Source organism: Accipiter gentilis, chromosome 4 (genome assembly GCF_929443795.1).
Source record: "Accipiter gentilis chromosome 4, bAccGen1.1, whole genome shotgun sequence".
In the NCBI taxonomy this organism is placed as follows: Eukaryota; Metazoa; Chordata; class Aves; order Accipitriformes; family Accipitridae; genus Astur; species Astur gentilis.
Window position 1 is genome coordinate 43,094,703 of NC_064883.1, and position 25,167 is coordinate 43,119,869.

A 25,167-nucleotide genomic window follows, 5' to 3' on the forward strand; every position below is an offset into this window, starting at 1 on the left:
TATAATTTTTGCTCCCTTCCACTCCATCCCTAGAATAACTAGAATTGATAAGCCCCTAAACACTGGAGTCTGTGGCATTGTTCACAGAAGAATATTTGGTGACAAATATCTGTGCTGGAGTGGCAAAACTGGAATAGTTTACATTTGGTTAATCTCTTGAACAGGCTCACCTGTGTGAAGTTCAAAGTTTTCAGACCCATGAATGCAATAGGAGAGCATGGACTGCCTCGTTTTCAGTCCTGGGCTTAGCTGGCCGTACCAAGCTTTCTTAAACAAGGTAGAGTTGCATATTCTCCTTCACCAGAAAATATTTGTGTCTGTTTTTCGTCCTTCCCCAGCCACCATTCAGATGCAATGTAAAGTATGAGCACAATGTGAAATACGAGCTACAATAAGTCGGAACACAGTGCCATAAAAAAAGAGAGGATATCTTAAATAGTGCTTGCTGCTGAAAAAGGCTCCAGGAGACAGCCAGTGCATGATGCTGATGCCAGAACCAAACTATCACTGAAGGTAGACAGAAAGTTACTCATTACAGATTCAGTCACCTAAGACAAGATGATTTGTCTTCTCACTCTTTGCGAAATGGTAAAGGAAGGCAAGTGCCAAGTTGCAATTTTGCAGTTACAGACTCTTCAATTAAATGTTCCTTTCTCAGCTAAATGCAAACCACTCCAGTTATTAAAATCACTTCTATAGGAGTTCAAACAGCCAGTGCGCTTCCCAGGATCAGCAGGTTAGGATTCTGCATTTGCCTTATCAGTCTCCCTGCTTGCAAAGAAAGCTGTCAAATAACACAGGGCAAACACAGAAAGTGATATTCTCAGCCCTGCTCAACTGTAACTGACTGTAGCTCATCCCAGTGACAGCAAAAAAGAGAAGGCACAATCCAACTTTACTGTTGCCTCAGGTCTTTTGCATGACAAACAAGCCAGACTTCTTAATAACAAACACTATTTTGCTATCATAAAACACTTACTGCACTTTTCCTAGGACTCAATTACTCAGTCTTAGGGCCAGAAGCAATTCTGTTATGTCCTTCAGCCTCACAAATCTCTTGAAGATTTCACAGCAATCCAGCAAAAAACCAAATAGAAGACCTCCCACACATGAGATCCTTCAACTTACAGAAAGATGCTTAGAGGTATATCCCTACTACGTCAATGTTAAAATAGCTTCTGAGTTTAACAACTCAGGCTCCAGGTAAGAAATTGGTATTTGGTTTTGAGAGCCTCGGTGACTCATGACTGGAGTCAATTTGGAAAACAAATCTCCAGCTGCTCCGATCCATTCACTTTTATTTAGGCTACAAAACCCCAAAGCATTGCTCTCAGTGTAACCTGTGCTACCAGAGAACTTTTCAGAGACATGCCTCACTTTGAAAATTTCACTTCTAAAAAAAGGCAAAGGTTCACAGTTAGGCTTTCAAGGAAACTAGGCAAGCAACACCTACTGCCTTTCATGCTGAACCTCATGAACCCATCTGGCTCTGGCCAGACTTTGAAACATGCTGTTAAGGTCTGTTCCCTGTTGATCATTCTGCACATAAATGTCCTGCAGCTGCTGTTCATCTAGATGTTTTATTCACTCCCTTCAGGTTAAGGATTAGCAGATTAAGGAAGGAGTTTGAAACACTGCTTCTAGGGGGAGAGGGAGGCAGGGGACTAGAAACTGAGGAAATTCAGGTCAAACTGTAGAGTTACTGACAAAAAAATTAATTGCTTTTGAGAGCTCTAACAACAAAACAGATCTAACACACTTGCCACCCAAATGTATTTCTTGTCGAAGAGAAGAAAAAGGAGTGGGAAAAAAAAAAATCCTTGCTGCACGCCTCCATTTAGATGTAGTTTAATCATCCCATATGCTGCAAAAATCACTAAATCTGGCTGGAAGAAACCTTATTCCCACAAGACTTACAGCAGGACATTGGACTGGCCACGGAGGCAAATAGGATCAAATAAATAGTTGTAGACTTTTTGGTTCAGTTCATAAAAAAAGCTTTCCCCTCCCCCAGTAGGATCCTAGTCATCAAAACAACATTCTTTTCTGAGTTTTGGAATATAAAGACAAACTCAGCATCTACTGGCTGCATGATCTTTGCCCTCCTTACTACTTCTTGGTTCATACTGTTTTGTCTCCTTTGCCCATCAGTCTGCATCTAGCCATCGGCTTTTGTTTGGATTGCAGATGCTTGGACAGAGGCAAACTTTTAGTGATGTCTGTTCAGGACCCAGAGCAAGAGGGGCTGGTCCGTATTGGGAACTTCCAAATTCTACAGATAATTATGATCAAAACTCTCCTTGTTTTCAAAAAAGCCACATGTGCTGAGGAAACATGTGTTCCTGGTGTAAAATTAGTAAAGTATAAATGTGGCCAGCAGCTAGAATTTATCAACATAAAGCCCGAAGCCTTGTCAAATTGGACAAGGACTGGACGTGAAACAGAGACAGTTGGCTCCCATGTCCCAGTACCTTTAGCAAAAGCCGTATTTTGGGTAACAGCAACCTTGTATCATGGCCTCATTCCCTTTCTGAGATACTCTGTGTGGGGCACGGATGGTAAAGTAGATGCTTTCGCCTGCTAAAATGCTTCATGTCTGGGGCTAACCGAGCACTGAACAAGAGGAGGCTGTAGAGCAAGCATTTCGCTTCTCTGGCTGCAGTCTCTCCCCAGTTATTTTCCCCACATTGCTGCCTTGGCAAAGCAGCACAAAAAGGTGAGGGGCAGGAATTGCTTTTGTGGTGTCTGGGTCACTACTCTGCTGGTGTTAATAGCAGTTAGGGTTTTAATGGAAACACCAGTAGATTCAGGCTGAGAAACCCACGTCTGAAAGTGCTGCAAGAGTTTCTCAATGGCTCAGGCAGTGACGTGACCCCAGGCACAGAATGTTTTTAACCTTTTCCCTTTTTTCTTGTTTTTCCCTTTCCTTTTCTTTTAGGAAGAGCCCAACTGGAGACTCAAAGTTTGTTTTTGTTTGTAGAGAGCCCAGAGCACATGGTTTCTGTTTGCTTCTGTCTCCTAACTACTACTAGCGCAGAAATAACAGTGGCAATAATGCAATTCATAGCCAAGGGCAGGAAAAGCTTAAGAAATAAATGTGTCAGGTTCATACTGGGGAGGGAGAAACAGCAGGGTTAATACAGTGTGTGGAGGCTGCAGGGCACAGCAGTGGAGGACTGCAGCTAAGTCAATTGATGTAACAAGGGAAAGAATTCTTTCCTGAGAAAGCTGGTCTCATTTACAGGCACTGCTGGTGAATGTTATTATCATAATTTAGTGTGGGTAAAGCATCTAGAGGGATACTGACTGAGATGAGGGTCCCCTCACTTCAGACACTATTCACATGAGACTGTTCTGCCGGGCTCAGGAGCTTACCCTGTGCATAAAGTTTATCTGCGTAGTCAGACTGGAGTCTGAGGTGGACAGCGAATGAAGCACATGTCCCAAATTGGGCAACAAAGCTAGTAACAGGAGCCCTGCAGCACAGCTAATGTTTGGTGAAAGGACAAAGCCGACCTTGTCATACTCACTCATCTCTAAGCCTGAGGAAGAAATTCATAATACTCACAGGTGTAATTTGTCCTCCACAGGTCTCTTCCTGCCTCTTGGTAAATGGAAGCTTGCTTAAATTTATAAGTCTTAATTTAAATTTAAATACACCTGTTATTCATGAAAATGACCGGTCCCTTTCTGAAAACTTGTTAAACAGTCGTAACAGTCTTCTGTGACAATGAGCTCCACAGTTCCTTTCTCTTTGATTAATTATTGCCTTCACTCTGTGGAGCGACAAAGCAAGCAAGTCTGTGCTCCAGAAAGAGCAATAACTGTCCTCACAGGCAGCACTGAAAAGGAGTTCACGTCGCATTATAACTGGCAGGAGATGCGATTTGAAACACATTGAGCTGTATTACAAGATAGTGAATAGAGCCTTCTTAGAGTCAAAGTGATTGGCATGAATGCATTCCCTTCCAACTCAGGAGCTAAGAAATTTGGGGTTATTCTTACCTCTGTAGGGACATATCACAATTTGGAGAGCGTGGCAGTGACAACATCAGGAAAATGAGAGCACAGACAGCAGAGAGCTACCTTCTCAAGAGGGCAAAGGGTCATGTGAGAGAGGAGAGAAATGGGAGATGAGGGGACTGTGTGCTGAACTGCTGCTTCAGACACTATTACAGCATCGCTAGGAAGAAGTTGTGAGTTACAGAGCCATTTAAAGTCACCTAGCCTAAAAGACCAGATTATAGAAAGTTTCATATTCATCTTCATGTCAGGGAACATTGTTTATGCCATTTCCAGTTGTTTTACAACCCTTGATGTGGATTGAACGGTGCAAGTGTAGCCCAGCTTCGAAGAACACCATCCCACAGAGCCTGAAGGTTGGAACATCACAAGACACCATGATCTGAGGCTAGGGCTTCCATTAAAGAGCCTTTTTCTGTATTTGTTTCCTGCCCTGATCCTTTTCAGACAAAAAGTGTTGGTCAAGGTCTTGGCTGGACTATTCTACTAACTCTTCCCTGGTGCATGGGTCCATGGACGGAAGGAATAAGAAGAGGTTGCAGCAAGTCAGTCAGAACAGACTTAAAGATTGAGGCCACAGCATAAAGACATAAGAACTTCTATACTCAGTCAGACCAATGAGCCATGTAGACTGTGACTCAGTTCCCAGTGGTGATCAGTACCAGACAGTTTGGGAAACAGTATGGGAAACAGGGGAGGTAGACTGTTAGTTGTTCCTTGCTCTTACCTCCTTGCTTCTGGCAGTCAGAGGTTCTAAGATATTCCTGATTCAGAGACCACATTTAATCACATTAAATCACCCTGTTGGTGGCCCCAACTCCTCACAGGAATCACTGAACTCCTTTTGTGGTTTATGTTCACTGGGGTCAGGCCGTGGCTCACTCTACTAACACGATGGAAGGAAGAGCTCATAAGCCCTTATTCACAGTAAAATACATTTGTCTATGTTGGTTCCTTTTCTCTGATTGCTTGTCCCCTCTCAAGGGCTGGATGAGGAGCCTTTTCTTCAAAGCTACATTCCCTCCTGTCCTTTGGGAGTTGCAGGGAGGAGAGAGAGCAATAGCCTGGAACTGGACAGCAGGAAACTGCTAGTCCCACGGGCTGTGGGAGCAAGCTGGGAGGAGTGGTTAGTAGTGTATCTCTAACACGTGCTCCTGAAGTAGCACAGTTCATGCAGCAATTTCGCTTCTGGCTGTGCCTGACAGCAGATTTTGGGCCCGAAAAATCCCCCTGAAATACAGCAAGGAGTGTCAGACAGGCACATGCAGATGGTCTATGTTACACTGAGTGAAGGGGCGGACAGAGGAAAAGGATTTCCTTGAAAAGGAGAGAAAAGGGCTTACAGTTTCTGACTTGGAGGGAGAAAAGATACTGCCACTGGCATCATCTCGGTTCTGTAAATGAAAGGGTTTATTGGCTCCTCATGATTTCTTAAGAACCAGTGCTTTGCCTGCTATTGAGTCACCTCCAGACGACTGCTTCTGACGAGGCAAGTTTCTGCCGAGGGCCAGCCGCACAAGAGTCCTGCTGGTGTGCCGCTTCTCCTGCTGGTTTGGGCAGAGGTGTCCTCAGGTCAGGCAGGCAGGACTTTTTGCCAGGAGTCATTGTTCAGAGTACGGCCACTTGCCTGAAAGCTAACGATGTGAGGCTTTGGATAGAAGAGCGTAGCAAGTGACAGCATATTTTCACAGGAGACTGAGTTATGAAGTACCTTGCTTTAGATTTATATATTACATATAATACATATAAATATTTATGTATTTATATATTATAGGACTTGGGGGTACTGGTGGCTGAAAAGCTGGACATGAGCCGGCAATATGCGCTTGCAGCCCAGAAAGCCAACTGTATCCTGGGCTGCATCACAAGAAGCGTGACCAGCAGGTCGAGGGAGGGGATTCTCCTGCTCTACTCCACTCTCATGAGACCCCACCTGCAGTGCTGCGTTCAGCTCTGGGGATCCCCAACATTAGAAGGACATGGACCAGTTGGAGCGAGTCCAGAGGAGGGCCACAAAAATGGTCGGAGGGATGGAACGCCTCTCCTATGAGGAAAGGCTGAGAGAGTTGGGGTTGTTCAGCCTGGAGAAGAGAAGGCTCTGGGAGACCTTATAGCAGCCTTCCAGTACTTAAAGCAGGCCTACAAGAAAGCTAGAAAGGGACTTTTTGCAGGGGCATGTAGCGATAGGACAAGGGGCAATGTTCTTTAAGCTAAAAGAGGGTAGATTCATTCTAGATATAAGGAGGAAATTTTCTACAATGAGGGTGGTGAAGCATTGGAACAGGATGCCCAGAGAGGTGGTCCCATCCCTGGAAGCGTTCAAGGTCAGGTTGGATGGGGTTCTGATCAACCTGATCTAGTTGAAAATGTCCCTGCTCATTGCAGGGGGGTCGGACGAGATGACCTGTAAAGGTCCTTTCCAACCCAAACTATTCTATGATTCTGTATTTACAGGAATTTGGGGACAATGGTACAGGAAAATGTGTGTGTTCCAGTGAGTTGAGAGTCCCAGAGTGTGTCTCTGGTTGTGCTGGCCAGAACCAGATAAGATGATTTGGGAGCACATGCCTCCCACTCACTGCACACACAGAGAGCCCCATAAAATCATTAGCTTCAGCTCTGCAGCAGGAGGTTAGACACAAAGAAGCAATTAAGGTGAAAGCAAACATACTTCTCTTTGGCCTTCCTAATTAGTAAATCAAAAGCCAGGTGTATGGTGGGAAATTACACATAATGACCTCTATATTTGATTTGAGAACAGACCATGTTTCAAGCCCAAATGTCATTCCCTGACTCGATATCACACCACCAGCATCCTGAATTGCTTGGTGTGCAGGGTGTCATGACCGGGCTTCCACATTAGGAACAATAGGAGCAAATGAAAAAAAAAAGCAAAATTCACCAGCAGTTGACTGCAGCCTATGGCAGAGGTGGGCAGAAAGAGTTTCTCATTGTTGGTAAAGAAAGCACACTCTGCTAATTATTTCCGTCAAACGGCCTTAATTGTGTGGTTGGATACAGAAAGCAGAGAATTAGAAAATCCATTCTTTTGACTTGGGAAATGCTGAGATTTGAAAAGGCAGAAAATCTTATCTACTCTTTCTGTACAGGTGGCCTCACTGATTCAGAAATGGAGCTCTATAAAAGAGTTTCTAAAATAGCACTGGTAAAACTCAAAGTAGCCTTTCTGTTGATTTATGTTTTTTCTTCTTGCTTTATCCATAAAAAGGTATTTTTCCTCTGGGATGTGCAGAGCTACTATTTTCTGATTCAAAGCATGACACAAGCAATTAACATTAGCAATCATCATAATGTGCCAGCATGGTTGAAAGCTAGCTGAATTAGTTGAATCATCTGCATGGAAATAATTGCAAATGATAACTTTAATAAAGAAGCTTGGAAACCTTCTATTAATTCATGTAGTATTCCATTAATAATGATGTTCAATTAAGACTGCTGTCCCAAATTCTGTCTGAAAACAGTCTGCAGGAGAAATCTAAGCACACTTTGCTGGAGTCCTTCCCATTCCATAACTGCTGAACGAGCAGGAAGGAGAATCATGGACAATACTTAAAATATTTTTCCCCTTTAGTCTTTTCTAGGGCAGCCAAAGCCCATGGATAAGCCATAAATGGCACGGAGTGGGAAGACTACCTAACAACAAGTTATTTCCCAGGCTCTGTGCCTGCCATGGTCTATTTGCTTTCATCCACATGGAGGCCTCCCTTGAGGTCCTCATGGTTTGCCCCGCATGCTCATGTTCAATCAGTGCATATATTCTGGTACTCCTAATGCTTACAGATGGGAAAAGCAGCTGGAGATGTTGGCAGTGAAAATGAGCTTCTTGGTGGCAGCTGCCTGGGGGAATATAAATATTCCCACAGGAAATGCAAGGGGCAGTTGCAAGGGAAGAGCGAAAGCCTGGAAGAGAATAACAACTTCATTACGAGGCCAGGGGTGAAATGCTCAGGTGAATAGGAGAAGCAGCAGCTTCCATTAGTGCTTAGGGTGTGCATAGACCCTAAAAATAAACTCATTGTGGAACCATCTGTGCTCCACTAAGCCTTTTCCAAACCTTCTTTCTTCTGCCTTCAAGCCAATTTTTAATCACAGGACACGGGGCATTCTGCCTGCTTTAGACACAAAGGCTTAAAGCACTGATATTCCTAGGGTTGGAAGGATGCAGCCAACACAACGCAGGACAGGACCACAGCCCCAGGACAGGACCAGACTGACGGTGTTCACTGTCAGCGTTTGTGCCCAGCACTGCCTGGCCGCACAGCATGTTGAACAGGGGTAAAGATGGCCCTCTGCAACTACCCACGGGCACGCTAACGATGAACAGTATGGATAACTATAGGACACGACATCAGCCTGTCCTTTGTTCCTAGTCAGTGTACGAAGAGAAATGTTGCCCCTGAGAACTACGTGGTTAAATACGGGGTAATTGAAACCCAGTCACTGGATACTGCAGTCTAAGAATATAGCTCCAATCTTGACTGTGCAATCGGCTCTTCCACTGGAGAAAATTCCTCCCTTATTTTCACAGGAATGACAGTCTGATGCGGCTGACTTCGCTTAGTACAGCATGTGCTTGTGGTTTAGCTGGTTGAAAAAAGATTTAGGAATCTGCTCTAATTTGCTTTGCTAAATGGAGGTCAGACGTCACGTCATTTTTGAACCAAACAGGAAATGGGACTGTAAATATCTTTGTAGCAGAAGCTACCTTCCAGCTCAGGTTTTAGAACACCTTAACAAACCAGCTTTAGAGTAGCAGGGGCACAGTACGTAGCTACAGCTCTCTGGGGTTTATCTAAGCCATTGCCCTGTTGACACAGGTTGTAGTTATCAGTCCAGACTGTAGAAGGGTGAATGTTTTCTGTGAAGAGTGACCATTGCAGCTGGATTGCACAAATTAGAGTTAGGACTTCAGAAGCCGGTCACGGAGAGTTGATAGCGGTTGATCTGGCTTACAGCTACTGTTTGGGAAATATAAGAGTGCACAGCATGTCCTCATTCATAATACCCTTGTGGGATTATAAAAAAAATCTGAAAGAAAATTAATTTAAATGTCCAGCTAGGGAATTCAGGGGTTATGTTTTTCTTGCTTTTAATACAATTATACAATTCACAATGTTTATTAAATTATCTACCTTTGCAGATACTGAGTAGATAAACCAAAGAAGAAAGTCTGAGGCACTGATGCTGCTGTTCACACTCTCCTTGGCCTCATTTCCACCAAAACACGGTGTGAAATATTTCATTATTTTTGAGTATTTGGCCAGGAATTCAGGAAAGACCATATGGGATCATTCATAGCCTGCTCCTTCCAAATATTCATCCTTGTACTCGGGCTAAATATTAGCCTCACGGTGCTCACTGTGCACGGGGAAATGTTTCCAGTGGTTCAACCTGGGCACCTCCCCAAGGAAGCTGCTCTTTCCATAACATGCAGAGGCAGTCCGCGTTTAGCAGGAGGGCACATGGCCCATTTAGGGGTGACACAAATGAAGGATTTTCCACCTCTCTCTGGTTTACTTGACAGACTAATGTGAAGCAGCAGTATTCAACTTTTAGATTAGACAGAAGAGAAGGTGGCTGGGTGCTGAACAGCTACAGTGGAGTTAGTGAGGGGTGTGGATGTGCAATTCCTTGGATGAAAACCGAAACTGGAGCATTTAGTACTTGAACACCCGCCGGTGCATATGTAGTGGGCAACTCTAAACATCTAGGCTTGAAAACGTCTTCTCAGATTTTCCTTCTCAGAGATGACTCAGGACATGTTCTTTTTTGAACTAAATTGCACTCCTGAGCATGATTCGTATCTGAACTGTAAAGACCAAACTTTGTTCTCTTCCTTCCTCTGAAAGTTTGGAAAAGTTGCAAGGCTTGCTCCACCGTTCCCAAACCCATTCCATCACCATCAAAAGGAGAACAGAGCACAGACTGACAAGCTAGTGAGTCGACATAGATCTAATCTTGCACAGAGCAGTTCTATTACCAGAATTTAAACAAGTAAGCATCCCTCTCCAGAAACACTGCCTCATGGCTAAAATGTTGGCATTGACAGAAATACACCACTAGGAACGTATTTCAAGCGCAGGATAGGAAGTGGCCTCCTGACCTTCCAAACCTCAGGTCAAGAAAGTCATTGAGTGAAAGTCCCTCATAAATTCCTGAAACTCCAGTTTAACTCCAAGTTAAATTTTTCCTCCATTACATTGCTCCTGGACCCCTCCGCTCTGTGCCCTGGAAATCATCCTCTAATATCCACTCACAAGTCTATCTGTAGACTGTCTATACCCATTTCTTCTTGCACTGACATTGTCCTTGAATGTAAGTAGCTCTTCAGTTTCTAAGGTTTATCCAACAGTGATGTATTTATAGGCACCAATAACGCTCCTTGCCAGCCTTCACATTGCTAGGCTACAATGCCACTATTTCAGATACAGCTTATAAAACCTTCCACGTTTTAAGAAAATAGCTCTCTGGGCACACTTTTAATTACTGGTATTATTCCAGGACTTCATGAAGGCTCTGCTCTCTGTGGTTTTTGCGCTAGGTAGGCTCCATACAAAGAGTCTAAAGAACAAGTCATACAAATATAAGAAGGAGGTGTGTAAAGGCAGTGGGAAGCAAAGACATTGGCCTAAGGTTAATCAACGGGAAATGAGTTTCTGTCCTTTATCTGAGTTTGTGAGATGAAACACTTCACATGGTTTCAGGCAGTACAGGTACTTCAGATATTTTGTATTCAAAGAAGACCATTTCATTGCACATGTGCTTATTTACAGAGCTCCATCACTTTCATTCCTGCCTTGCTTTGAGAACTTTACTATGGACTACTACAGGGTGGGACAGGGTGCCGTCTCCAAACCTACAGCCACTGCATCCATGAAACACATGCTCTGCAATTACCGGTGATGAAGTTTAAAAAATGTCATGTGCCTGAATCATTATTTAAGGCTCTGCTATTCTAAGTGGCAGATGGAATAGACTTAATTAGGCTAGGTGGCAAGCCAGGAGATGAAGGGGGAAATGGAGCACTAACATGAACTCATGAATTCAGTTAGTTGATGCCCTGTCCTGGGACTTGCTCTTTTTCCCCTTGCTCCACGACAGAAAGGTGTGTATGGGAGGACTGTGCCTTAGATCTGGAGTCTGCTCTGCTCTAATCCCATCAGACACCACATGACTTTCAAGTGCAAACCTGTACTAATTGTGCAGATCACCTACCCACCTGATATATCCTCACTATCTAGGCTCTGATAGGTGTCAGATCGCTTTGCTCTGTGAAACCTGCTGTACATGTCTTCTGACAGGTTTCTACAAATCATTTAATCAAACTCTTCCGTTCTTACTAACAGAGGCCTGCAGCAGCAGTCTCACCAACTGCATGCCAGACTGAAGATCGAGACGCAGTTCAAAGGATCTTGGAAGAGGGGAGGATAAAGGAAAGCGGATCTTCCTCTCCTAAACCCTGGGAGATAGTTAGGGGGAAAAAAAAAAAGAAAAAAAAGGGAAAAAAGTGACTTTGCTGCCTCAAGAAAAAAATGTTTAAGTCTTTTTGGAGAAACAGTATGTGAGATTTAGGAAATCTGGCTGTAATCATGAGAAAGAAAGGAAAGTCTGCCTCAGGCCTATGAGAAAAAAAAAAATCAGATGTTTTAAAAGGGAAATAAAAAGAGGTAAATTTAGGAGCAAAAGGAAAGCAAAGTTTCCCTCAAAACCTCAATTTGTTTTCATTTCCACCATAGTAGTGACAAAAGATGTTATTCCAATATTTGTGGGTTTGGTTTTATTTAGAACTGCCTTTATCCAACAACCTGTGCAGAAGGACATGTTATTTTTAATCTTCAGCCTACCTTCCTTTCAGCACCATCCTTCTTTATTGGATTAAAAAATCAGCAGGGACTTACATCTTTCCAAGAACAAATACCTGTCTTCTCACACTCCTCCTTCGGTCACTACTGCACAAATAAAACATCTGATTGAATCCAGTCTGGTCACTGCTGGCCATTGCCAGCACATTGTTTAATAACAAGTCAGGAGTTTTACAAAGGACTCTTATTCCACCTCAGAGGCTGGTAGAACAGCACAATAACAAGGAAAAAGCCAGGACAATGTAATTTGTATTTCTGCATTATCAGAAACAGTAAAGAAAAAAATATGATTCCAAAAAACAAAAGAAGCGTTTTAATCCTTTTGCCTTTTTTTTTTTCCCCCCCTTCAGCTTGATTGATATCGTACTGATAGCAGGATTCCTCCTATGGAAAATTTCTACTTTACTAGCGTGAGAATGTGATTATGTGAGATGATGAGAACCATGTCAGCGGGAACTGCCTGTGTGCACCTGTGGGACAGATCAAACCTTTCCTATTAATGAGAACACAGAGATTATGAGATTCACGGTAGTGCAGATACATTTAACAATGCCCTGTGAAGTGCCCTGAGCAAATCTCTCCAGATCCTGCGTTGGAGGTCAATGCAACTCTACGGCACATATTTATTTTTATTTGTGTGCTTGTTTTGTTTTGCATTGTAAAGACAGCATGGCTCTCACACTTTTAAGACCACCTACATTCGGACCTTGAGGAACTGTCCTTTACTTAGATCTTTAGGAGCTATCTCGATGACTCATTACCATTCAGTCAGCAAGCCAACAAAAATCAAGCCCTCTCTCGTAAGTTGGGCTTCACTTTTTATTATTTAGGTGCTAAATGAAATGTTTACTGGCTTATTTTTCATTGCACAGCCAAGAAAAAAGAACTAGCTCATATGTGACAGAACTGGAGAAAATAAGGCTGGACTAGGTCTTCACAGTAAAAGGGAGTCCCTGGTTGAGTTCTCCTCTCTTCCCAGTTGTGTCGGGGTCTCCTGGCAGCACACACACAGATGGCCAATGATTTTATTAGTCGCTGCTACATCTGAGATTTCTGACCCTCAGGATATCTTTTGGCGTATGGTTCCTTACAGTTTAGGACAGCAGAACGTTTCCGCTGGCGTGGAGGGTGGGTTGTGAATGGAGGACAGAGGGTTGCATAAGGAACTGAGGAAGACAGGAGCTGGGGACAAGATGACATAGGACAGATTTGGAAGAATATGGATTAGATCCAGTTCTTCCCCCTTCCCACTTCAGCACAACTGAGGACTAAGCTTCCCATCAATGCAGCAGCTACCTGGGCTGAGGCAGCAACAGTAACGGCAAAGCTCATCTCCAAAAGCAGAACGCCCATCTCACTAGTTGATTACCAAAGCCATACTCTTTGCCGTGCCAACCAGATATTTAACCTGCTCTGAAAACCTCCAGTGTCAAAGATCCCACAGCCTTCCTAGCAGTTATGTTCCAATACAGCAGGTGTGCTCCAGCCTCTTCCTTCAGACAGGACTGCTTTTGGGACTCCATCTGCACTGACAGAGCAAAGGAAAATCAAGCAGGTGATGGGCGAGAAGCTTAAAAATATGGAGCAGTTGTAGAACTTGAGCCTTCCCAGAGGTCTCCCCTATCTTCATCCTCAGCAGGCACTCACAGAGTGAGGTAGATGGGTGGAGTGGGGCAGGAATAAGGAACTGACTGATTTCTATTTTGGGCCAAGATGCAGGACTATCAGATCTAACTTTCAGGGTCTTCTAGTGTTTTTTTAGCCAGGAATTATCTAATTCTCTTATTTCAACCAATTAGTAGATGCCATCTTCCATCCAAAATAAGACAGGAAAAAAAAGCCTCAAATAATAGGACTCAATTATCAAAACTGATTTGTTCTTGGGACACTTGAAGAGGCAAGTGTGATGAAGATGTGCATAACCTAGAATTTGCGTAGGGGAAATCTGTAATGCAACGTGAATCTGGACTGCCTTCACTGGAGCATCTTTAGAACTTTTGAAAACCGGTGTAACTCTGCAGACACTGAGGTAGCTCATGCTGGTTAATTCTGGCTGGACACTAGGTTTTTTTTGCATGATACAGTGGGAATTTGAAAAGATGGACTATCTTAATTCACAGTGTGTACAGGGAAGTACTTAACTGCTGCAGTTGTTTTTAATGCTGAAGCTGAGTGCAAAATTTAAATCTTAAAGTCAAATCTTAAATACCAGAAGAACAATTTGAAAGAAATCAGCTAGGCCACTTCTGTGTTAGAAGCTGGATACATTTATACCATATTATCTAATTGTTTTTGCATTATTTACTCAAGCATTTATAAAAGATTCAGCATCAAAGCAGGGAATATAGTTACAATGAATAATTTGCTTTCTTTATTCGGTGTAAATTAATTCAGGTCTCCAAGCACTATGGGAATTAGCATTATAAGCACAGTAAAAAAGGTTGAAATGGAAGTTTAAACTGATGCACCATAAATGTTCCCATTGAACATTTAAAGCTTTTTTTTTCTTCCCATTAGCACAGATTATTCTGTTTATAGATGCTGGGGTGAAAGAAGATTCCTGTTGTTAATAATAAAGACCGTCTTGTTAGGAATGGTCGAGAGGAAAGCTTAGCATAAGACTTTGTAGGGATGCTCCACTCTAGGAAAGCGTTAATTCTTTCATTTAGGTCAGTGTCTATCATCATGTTGTAAACCTGGCGGGGGGGTCCTCCACCTGTTTCTCCTTTGCTACTCAAGGATTATCATTGCATAGCACTTAGTGCAGTTGGTTGTAAGCTCAGGCTGAACGCTTCTAGACAAGACAGCACAAATAGCACAGAAATACCAGTCAGGTAATCCAACAAATAATACAGAAATATCCAACCAGACCACTCCTATTAAAATATATTCCTGTGACTCAGGCTGTGTACATACAATACTGATGCACATCTGCCTATTACTTTCCACTCAGTTTCCTTCCCTCCTGTCCTTTATCTTCTCCCTGTACCCCTAACTCTTCTTCATAGACTTTCTTTCACCGACACATCCATTTGACCTGACAAACTCTCTTCTGTACTGCCGAACCAGGGAAGGGAAGTGTTTCTATGCAGTTTCATTGATTTGCATTCATTGTTTCATGAGCACTGGTGGGGATAAAGCTCCTCTAAAGATGTTTCTCTTGTTATTTTTAGGAAAACTTTGAAGTTCTTTAATGGAATAAAAACTGAAATTATACCCAAAGCAAAATGGAAAGATTTCATTCTATCTCCTTTGGTCTAGATCTGGGCATTATGTGTCAGGGAATGAAAAATGCCATATGTTACCATGCACTGCCTTATAAAAATAACAAAATTTGCCCCCAAAACTTGCAACTTGACACACTCAAATCCCCGTTTCCCTTAAGGAAGCACTCTCTGCTCACTGAATTTTTTACTGCAGCAATAAATCACATACAGTTCTCTTCCTGAATACAAGTAGGCTTTAGGTCCTACACACAGACACCACCATTACAGCTCATCCAATGCATCAGTCAATGAAACCATGTGCATGCTTGGGAGTATAAAAGCCATGACCATTTTTCAAGAGCGTACACGACCTGGACAGTGTTATTAGAGGGCTTGAGTAACCCGGTAAGTGTCACACACCCAACCAAGTTAGAAGCATGCAAACAGATTACTCACCTCAAGCACAAGAAAAGCATAAAGGCAACTATAAGGGCCCCTACTGATATACAGTGCCCCAGGTAGTTTATGATGAGAGCAATCTTGTAATGGAGCGCATACTTCCTCTGGAGGTAAAGAGATAACATGATTAAATCAGCATGACTCTCTAAGCACTGACATTAAGGAACAGTTAATCAGTTTAGGAAACAGTAATTACTTTTCTTGACTTTAAAATGATATAATAGCCGCAGGGCTGATGCCTATGTATAAACCAAACACGCTGCCCAGGCAGAGAAGTACAGGCTTTGTTTCATTTCAGTTTGGGATTTGTCCACAGTTTCTTACAAATCTCAGCAAAACCATTCCCCCCTCCCCCCCCTTTTTTCTGCAATTTCCTCAGGATTTCTTACTTTCATTATTACACTATTTTAAAACTTTGTCATTTTAGGGTGACAAAGCTTCCAAAGGCACATCTTCTCACAGTTTCAAAAATTATAAAACATTATTTTCTTAGGAAATCGCATGATCTTAATATGCCAGGTTATGCTGCTTTCCTACTCAAATTGGTTTTGTTTTCATACAACAATAAATCAGTTGTCAGTAAGAATAAATAATAAGCCCTTTCCATATGGGCTGATTTTTCTCTGAGGTATATTTCTTGCAAGCTACAATCCTTATCTCTCAAATTCAGGGCAGAACCAATGCAGACTGAAAGAGCTGGAATCTGGTGGTGTCCCTTCAGTTTTGAGAGAGCCTGATGAACCAGAGATTCTGTTGTTTTTAGCAGCGACCCAAGTGTGGTGAAACTTAATGTATCAGTGTCTATTTCCTAGGATGCTGGGGAGATTACTGGTAGGTTCTTGATCCTATAACCAAAAAATTAAGTACAAAAGTGCTCCCACCTAAATCAGTGAATTTAGTGATGTGACCAAAATTTGACCTTGAAGTAACTGGAACATTCTTTATTGGTGGGCTGCTGGCTTCAGAGAAAAGAGAAGCATCTCCTCTCTTTGCCTGATGGATAGGAAGAAGTAGAAAAACACTGTTCAGATAAATACTGAAGCTGGTTAAAAATTGACAGAGGTTTGCTACTTAAAGAATAAATCCCCCTGAAAAAAGATACTTATTTATTTATTTATTAGTTTTGGCATTTGTTTCTTTTCAGCTTAAGCAGATCTTTCCCCACTTTGGGATGCTGTCCTCCTTCAGAAGGAGACCTTTGAAAATGAACCACCTAAATTTCCTCCCTTGTGATAAAAATATAAAAGTAAAATCCTACAAATGGCATCAGTTTTCTAATTTTGGTTGGACTTCCTTTGTTTCATTTTTTCTAATAATTTCCCTTAACATTTTATTCCAGTCAAAGGAATTTGTCAGTGAATGGATGTTTGGATGAAACTACAACAACCAGCTGTAGTTAATCTGTTCCATTATTCTGTGAAGATAGCATCTTCCAGCACTTTGCCAGAGATCGAGCAAGCGCTCTTGGAATCATTTTTGTGATGAAACCTGCCTATATCTTCAGCACATGGAGTAATGTGCTGTTTCTGGATAGAACTCAACCATGTAAGGTATTTTTAAGTCTATTATAAAGTCCCCTAAAATAAACTTCCCCATGTGCAGGCCCATTTTCTGAATAGCCCTGAGGAGAAAAAAAACCAAAACCCAAACCTACAAGATCTGAATTCCACACTGAGTTTTATTTATTCTTAAGTCACAGGGACACCTAAAGGGGAAGAAAACACACTTGACCTGATGTGCCTACCTGAAATGCAACGTTGTACTGTTCAGCTAGTGCCCTGGCAAACTGCCTTGCTTATTTACTTTCCTGCTTAATTCATAGAATCATAGAATATCTCAGTTGGAAAGGAGCCACAAGGACCATTGAATCCAACTCCCTGCTCCTCACAGGACTACCTAAACCTAAACTATATGACTAAGAGCATTGTCCAGAATTGCTCATGTAGTGCTAGAAATGTCATCTTCTGGAAGATGACAATGTTTCTCCCAGGCCAAGGATCCTGCTCTTTGAATCTGACCCTTCAGCTCCCTCCTTTGGCTCCTAACCACTACCTCAACTTCCCTCGAGTTTTAAGAAGGTTCAAAACATGAGAAAATTAATTGGAAGAAAAGTATTAATTAAGGTCCTCATTGATGCACTGATGCTGAAAGAAAAACAGGCATGACACATATTTTTTGTGTTGCTGACACTAACAAGGTTTCCTGAAGGCAAATTCAACTATCATAGAAACAAGAACTGCCTCAGTGCCTATGAAGAACTAAGCTGACAGGGTGGCAACATCACTTTCCACCAGCCTACATGCAATCTGCATCTCTGGTAGAATTGGAGACACCACCTTCGGGGCTGAAAAACACGTGCCCAGAATCAGTCATGTGTTGGCCAAAGCTCAGTTCATGTTAAATACTTGCATAACTCTTTTCTGTCTCACCCTCTTGAAGACTGAAACATTTAAAATGGTAACAACCTTATACTGTTACCCAATATTTCTCTGCTTCCAGGAAGAAGTTTCACTTCACTAAAATGCAGATTTAAATCATATTCAGGCTTAGGAGGAGGGTCGTTAGATTAGAAAGGAGATAGGGAAGGAGGTGGTCTGGACACTCTGTGCTCTCTGGACCACAGCAGGTCTCATCACTGGAGTCCTCTTCCATGTACCTTATGCATGACAATCATGTTACAGCAGACAGTGCGGAGTTATCTTCCAGCCAGCTTCTACCAGGTAAACTGAGGAAGCACAGCTTTATGTCTTTACTTGCACTGGCTTTGCAAATCTAAGGCACGCTGGGCTCCCCGCAGCCAGATTTCAGGCTAATGATGGAGACATACTGTCTAGAGGACTTTTTCCTTTGCTTTAGCTAGGACGTGACTGCTAACCTATCCAAACCAAATCAGCTAATGATTTGAACTAATAACCACCTAATGACAGCACTCTTAGCAATCCAGATGACAAATATCTTTCTCCCTCTAACAGAAATTCCTGACAGGTCCTGCCAGTGTCTACAGCATGTCTTCTTTTGAGGCTCTGAACTCCGTTCCCAGTTCAGTCACTTTAGATTTCTTCCTGTTGCCAGGATGATCTCATCACCAGTACAGTTAAAAGACACTACATCTCCTCTCCAAAGACTTTCAGAAGCAACTGGGAAGTATCTTTGTCATCCAAGATGCCTCTGAGTTCATTGCTTTCCTGTTCTGAGCCAGCTGGAAGATAGGTAGCTGTGGCTAATGTGACTGCGCTCCTAAGCAGGATACATTAACTTAAGCCCAGCATGGTGCTAACTCAGCTACACAGCTTGAAGCCACCTCAAAACATTAGCAGAACCAAATTCAGATCCAGCTGCCGCAGGCCACGTAGACAAGACCAAAGTTCCTAATTTATAGTTCTATTTGGAGACTAAGATGTATTTTTTGCTGCCTGAGACTCTCATTTGTCTTCTAAGAGTGCAGATTTGTGCCAGACACAGCAAAGGTCTCTTTGACACAGGAGCTTGCAGGCTGAGTAGAAGCTTTCCACTTGTCACACATTATGCCATCAAACAGCCAGTTGGATCAAAATGATTTCTGTACCCGATTCCTGTGCCTGGAGAAGGAGCTAACTGATTGTTCAGAGGATGGGATTCAGTCTGACGTTAGGACACCTACATGTGGGTATCTACCCAACATCTAAACCAATATCTGAAGCAAGGGCTGGAAAGTTACGCACACACAGGCATCTAGTGCCCCTTGAGGTGCACTCAGGACACGCTGTGCTTCCTAGTTGGTCCCGATGACTGACCTCCAGTTGCTCCTGCTGAAGGACACAGGTATTCCAGAAGGCCTATGTCACACCTGACATTCATGGAGATACACTGGGGCGTTTTAAACTACACCGTGTAACTACACGCAGGCAACTAGATCTCAGCCAAAGTGGGAATCTAGGAGCAAAGCAGTCCCAGAGCACAGTTTTATCAGCTACTGCCACAGGTCTTGGCCGCAAGTAAAGCAGTGATGTATTAATGTAATCCAGTGAATGTGTGTTACAGGAGCTTATGCCCCCTACGACTGACCCTCAGCTGAAAAAAACTAAAATTTCCCTTGCTATATTACCAACAGCACTCTGTCATAGAGCATGTAGCACTGGTTACAGGGTTGATTTTGAAAAGTCCTGCTTTCCTGTCCCATGTATCAATCACTGCATTTGAAGTCAAACCATGTAAGTCTTTAGCATTCTGGCTGTGAGTGGCCAAGCTTGAAAGTAGTGTTGTTTTCTGTATTAAAAATAAACATGGAACACAGGGCATACCTCCTGGCTGATGCTTAGCATCTGCTAGGATCAGTCAATAAATAACAATAGACCCACATGTATGCTTGCATCTCACCTTTAATCAAAACGGAGGATTAGGGAAATCTGCGGGGATTCTTTTTTTTTTCTGAGATCACAAAGCAACCCAAGTATTCATCTGTAACACTGAGCATTATGTAGAGATTTCAAAAATATTCACAAATATTAATATTTGCAAAGCTTGTCGCAAATCTTTAAAGATCTAATAAATGAGTTTTTAAGCTTTTGCAAACAAGGGTGGGGGAACATCTGCACTTTCATCTGTTTAAGGAACATGCTATTTAAGAAGTTTTAAGCTATCACCATAGCTGCAAAGTTTTTAAAAGCGAAAACAGAGTAAAGGAAATAATCCTGTCCTCTAGTCACAACACTTCTCCAGCCTCTTCAAATAAAACTCCTCGGTATTTGCTTGTGCAGAGATAGCAACTGTTCAAGTCATGCAGACTAACACACAAAGAGTGTCATTAAAATGCAGCAGCATTTTCCTGAGCTCGTACAGCAGACTGCTACTATCAGCTCAGGTTTCCCATACCAGCTAAATCCCATCAAAGATTTGAAGTCTTCGCCCAGACCTATTCCCTGTTCTCCAAGTCAGCACTGGCTGCTACACTACTCCCCTGCCCCCGCCCCGTTCATTTTTAAGAGGGTAGTTTCACAGAAGTGCAGATCCATTTCAGAGATGGTCTTCTGTCCCCCTCAACCCCAGCCACGCCTTCAGTCCCCTTGCTTGTGCTGGCCCCAGCACACCTGCAATAATGCAATAAGATGTTTTAGGGAACTAATTTATCCAAAAGATGACCCAGCAAAAAGTTAGGGTTTCATTTTCAGTGGGAAAGAAATGAAAGGAAGGGCTGCACTGGGGTGGTCCCAACTTAGAACAGTTTAAATTGCCATGGGAGCCTCTCCACTATCCTAGACCACCCTGAACGTGTATCAGTCCCTCTGGATGGCAGTCCTGTACTGGTACATTTTTTCTTACTTTCTAGAAGCCTCTAGCAAATGGAGGTGTGTGGGGGTGAGTTACCACCAAATTACCTAGCCAGTGGGTAAGAGCAGGCACTCTTCAGCAGCTGGTGTGTAGTTATCTGTTTTCTGATTCATTTGTCAAAGCCCACATTCAGCAACAACATGGATCTTACAAGATGGATGCTGGGCCACAGCCAAAGCATATCATGCCTGTTTTGGGTACTGGACTAGTCCAGATAGTTCCCAAGTACTAAATCTGGATTAGCTCTGCAAGCAGCCCTCAGTAGGTGAGACCTTGTCATCCTCCTCTCTGTTCACAACTGGCATGGCACAACTCCAATGACAGAATGAGCGGAATGAACCCCAAAACACAAAGAGGCCTGAGCTGCTGGGCTCCACCCTCGTTTTTAGAGGGGAAAGTCACCCTGGCAGAGAGACAGCACAAAGCCTATGTGTGCTTGTGTCCCACCATAGCACTCAAAACAGGAGGAAGAGAAAGAAAACACGGCACGAAAGGCTTGAAGTTTTAAACTGTGTGAGGATGAACGTCTATGACACCTTCAAGAAAAGCTGAGACATTTGACAAGAAAAGGACTTGGCATAATAACTTGCCTTTCTGAAGGAGCTTAACCCTATATACTAACTTCATTCTGTAAACTCCTATGTAATGCAAGACTGGCTCAATCTTTTAAAGACAGCTGGGACCTGAGTCTGCTTTTTATGTATTTGTCTGTTTCTGCCCCTTTTCATATTTGCTGAAGGAAAAATGACACTGAGATTTGGAAAGGCCAGTTGTTGATGAGACCTCAGAACTTATAGGTACAGGGTGGAATCAGCTGGTGAAAGCTTATTTTTCAATGCCAAAGAAGCTTTTGGTCTTATTGTCATTATTACTAATATTTACTGTAGCAGCTGTAGGCTCTGAACAAAGCTAGGAAGGATCTGCGTAAACATATATCATCAGGGACAGAGCGTAATAAAGCATCCTTTTTTAAAAAACATGTGAGTAGGGTATATGGAGAGAGGATAAGTGATTTGCTTGAATTCACAGGGAGGATTTGTTGCAGAGACAGAAACGGAATCTGTGTCAGAAGTCCCAAATTAGTATGTTAACCTTAAGCTTAGCTTTGCATTCATGTATGCTGAGAAATGTCATTGAAAAGAATGAAGGGAAAAATACAGACCTTGTCATCCAGAATAGGCTCACACTGAGAGTAGTTTATCTTGGAAGCCCATGTCCCATTGCCCAGGCATTCTCTGTAGGCATTTCCTGGTATGGACCAAAATAAAAGAGAGATGAACACTCTGTGCTGGACTTTAAACAGCCTAGCAATTTCACAGATTTAAGAAAAGGTTAATGAAGCAGATTATTCACAAGACAAATCAATTTATCCCACCTCTGTGAGGACTAGAACAGCCTGCTGAGGAGAGAAGAGGAGAAATAAAGGACATAAATGCACCTAGAGACAACAAATATTTAAAGATACTTATTGATAATGTTTTCTTATAGCATACAGGTTCAGAAGACAGCAAAGGTATGAAAATGTTGCAAGAGAAAGCTCAATGTTAGTATAGCCTTTTAAAAAGCAGTTAAATGATGTATTCAAAAATGGGCAGAAAGGTTTAGGTCTTTAGTGCTCCACCTGGGAAAATGGTATATGTACGGTAAACTTATTGCTGTCCTCCCATTTATCCCACTGTAACCTAGAAGAAACATTCCTGGAGATACTGATTTTCTAGAGTCTTCCTACGCAACAACATAATTGGTAAAACTTCTGCAAAGAACCTGGAAAAGGAGCAAGATAACCACATCTCCCAACCCTGGGCAGGCAGGCTGCGGATACCACACAAGAACGTCTCTGAACAGATTTCAGAAATGCATACACATAGGTTAGGATGTGTTCACCCATCCTCTATGAAAAAGAAACCACGTCTGATCTTTTTCCAAGGTGCTAGTTCTCCCAGAATGTAAGTGAAAATCATGAATTTACTGAAGCAGACAGATTTCATGTCCAATTGCAATGTCACTCTGAGGAGCTCTGGGCACTGTGCATAGTAATATTGGGGGCAAGGAGGGGAGTTCCATTTCTGGCAAGCACTCCTATTCATCCCAAGGAATTCAGAGAGAAAACCACGCAGTTTTGCTGTACAAGCTACCTTCCTCCACCCATCAAAAGCACATCCAATCCCAAGCAATAGGTTTTTTCCATACTTAATTTGAACTGTGTCTTAGAAACAAGGGAATTAAAATAAAACGGGAAATTCAGAAAGAACCCCAAAGGACACATACAGACATCTTCTTAATGAACTCTTCATGATGCTCTTGCTGCCCTTTACCCAATTTCTTCTTGGGCCTTTGCCATGGTCATTCAGTGCTAGTTCAGCACCCAGCCATCAAGAAAATAAGATGTCAAATAAAAGCATCAGACTGAATATTTCTAAAAGCGGTGCTGACAACAGCCATTGAAAAAAGTAGAAAGACTTTTGAAAAGGTGCTTTTTCCTACAGAGAAGTGAAGTCCACACGGAAAGCAACAAGGAACAGCTCACCTACATGCTCCAGATTACACCACATCCATACAGGTCACTGAATTTCATATTGCTGTTGTCTATTTGCACTTTTTCACTGTTTCTTCTTGGAGTGACATAGCCAAAATAAAATAAAATAACTGGTAACATTTGGGTCAACTACAGAAACTTGTGCTAAAGGTTAAGGACCTCAGTTTCGGTTTCTGTCACTAGTTTACAAATTCACACACTTCCCTCTCTTCCTTACTGGAGAATCAGGTAGAGACTGCCATTTCCTGTGCAATTTTCCCCTGAAGGCTACACAGGTGATTAGACTTCTTTCCTCACTGCTCTGTTTATTATCATTCCACATCTCAAGCTAAGTATATCTCAGGGCATCTTCTACCCCCTTCCTCTGAGACCAGGTGTGAATGGGATTCAGGTGGTTGGATCCGAGTTAACATCCCTGAAAACCCTTGTATTTGGCTCCTCCTTTTGGCCAGTGCTGAAGCTCTCTGTGCAGAATGGTTGCTGATTTTGAGTCTCTGCAAAAAATGTCTGACTCTCCAGACAGAGTGGGAAGCTTTGATGCTTAATCAGATGTTGAATCCCACTTCCAAGATAGTGCTCATATGAAAAACCTTGTTTTATTCCTTCTGACTCTTCCTTTCCCTTGCCGTATCTTTCCAGCTCAGGCGTGGGAACCGCAAACACAATCAACAATATGAGACACTTAGAATGTCCAACTGGGCCTACATAAGTACCTGAGAGGGAAAGGCACACTTGAATCAAGGAGTTATTTACCCATGCAAAAGGAAAACCACTTTTCTTTTTCTGACTTCCCTCTAGATGAGAAATTGACAGAAAACAAGAATAGCTTGAAGTTGGGTGAAAGAGAGGGGGAGTGTCAAAACTAGGGAAAGAAGACCCCTTTGACCCCAAGGCTCCCTTCAAACATTGCTCTTAGTTGAAAAAGAAAGCAAATATTAGGAGTGCACCCCTCATCCACACTAACTTCTTCCTCTGCTCTTCTCATTGTTATTTCCATTTTATAAGTACAGAAACAGAAGCAAGACGTGTGTACATTGACTTCCTGAAAATGACCTGGCAGGACCATGGCAGAGCTGTGAACCATCACAAACCATGTATTCTACCTTATCAGGCCATGATGCCTCTGCCTCCTGCCCTGCATCTTCCCTGCTCATTAAAACTTTCTTTTCAGAAGGATAAACGCATCTCGCATTTCTTGTCCAAAAGAATTATTAGAGAACAGATCACGATCAGAAAAGCAAGATCGAGTATAACAAATGCCATCCCTTTCCACCTCCATTTTGCTGTGTAACCCCTCCACTTAGAATATCAGGAGCCACAAAACATGCCTCTGAGCTCTCTTTCAGTGCAAATGCAGGAATCCTATACCACACCCACATCAAAGCAGTTCTTTGCGAAACAGTGATCTGGGTGTATGAGTTGTCACACCGGACTCTTACCTGGTGAGTATCTGAACGAGAGGAGGATAAAATCAAACTCTGAATTTCTCTAGTCCAGAATCTCCTCCAGTATCAGCCACTTCTCGGAAACAAAAGCGGCTAGTAGATCTGACTTCTGGGAATGTCTCATTCCAAACTCTAGTAGTCATAAGTAATTTATATCCCAAAGCAAAGGTCTTTTTTCTTTCTTCCAAATGTCTTACAGCATTAGTTCTAATAGCCACATGGAAACAAGTTTCCGATCATACTGAATGTATTTTCATATATCTATTTTACTAACATAATGCAGATCTACCCAGTGCTTTAAAGGAGAA

At 42.5% G+C, this 25,167-nt stretch overlaps 1 protein-coding gene across 3 annotated transcripts in view; it reads right to left on the minus strand.

Annotated features, from left to right (window-relative positions):
* CRHR2 (corticotropin releasing hormone receptor 2) overlaps nucleotides 1-25,167 on the minus strand; it is a 161,330-nt gene that overhangs the window by 53,096 nt on the left and 83,067 nt on the right. For all 3 annotated transcript variants that reach the window (XM_049798716.1, XM_049798715.1, XM_049798717.1), the window contains 2 exons: nucleotides 22,041-22,126; nucleotides 15,569-15,675 (listed from right to left, as the gene is read on the minus strand). In XM_049798716.1, the coding sequence (XP_049654673.1) occupies nucleotides 15,569-15,675; nucleotides 22,041-22,126 (193 nt within the window). The remainder of the gene's footprint in view (nucleotides 1-15,568; nucleotides 15,676-22,040; nucleotides 22,127-25,167) is intronic.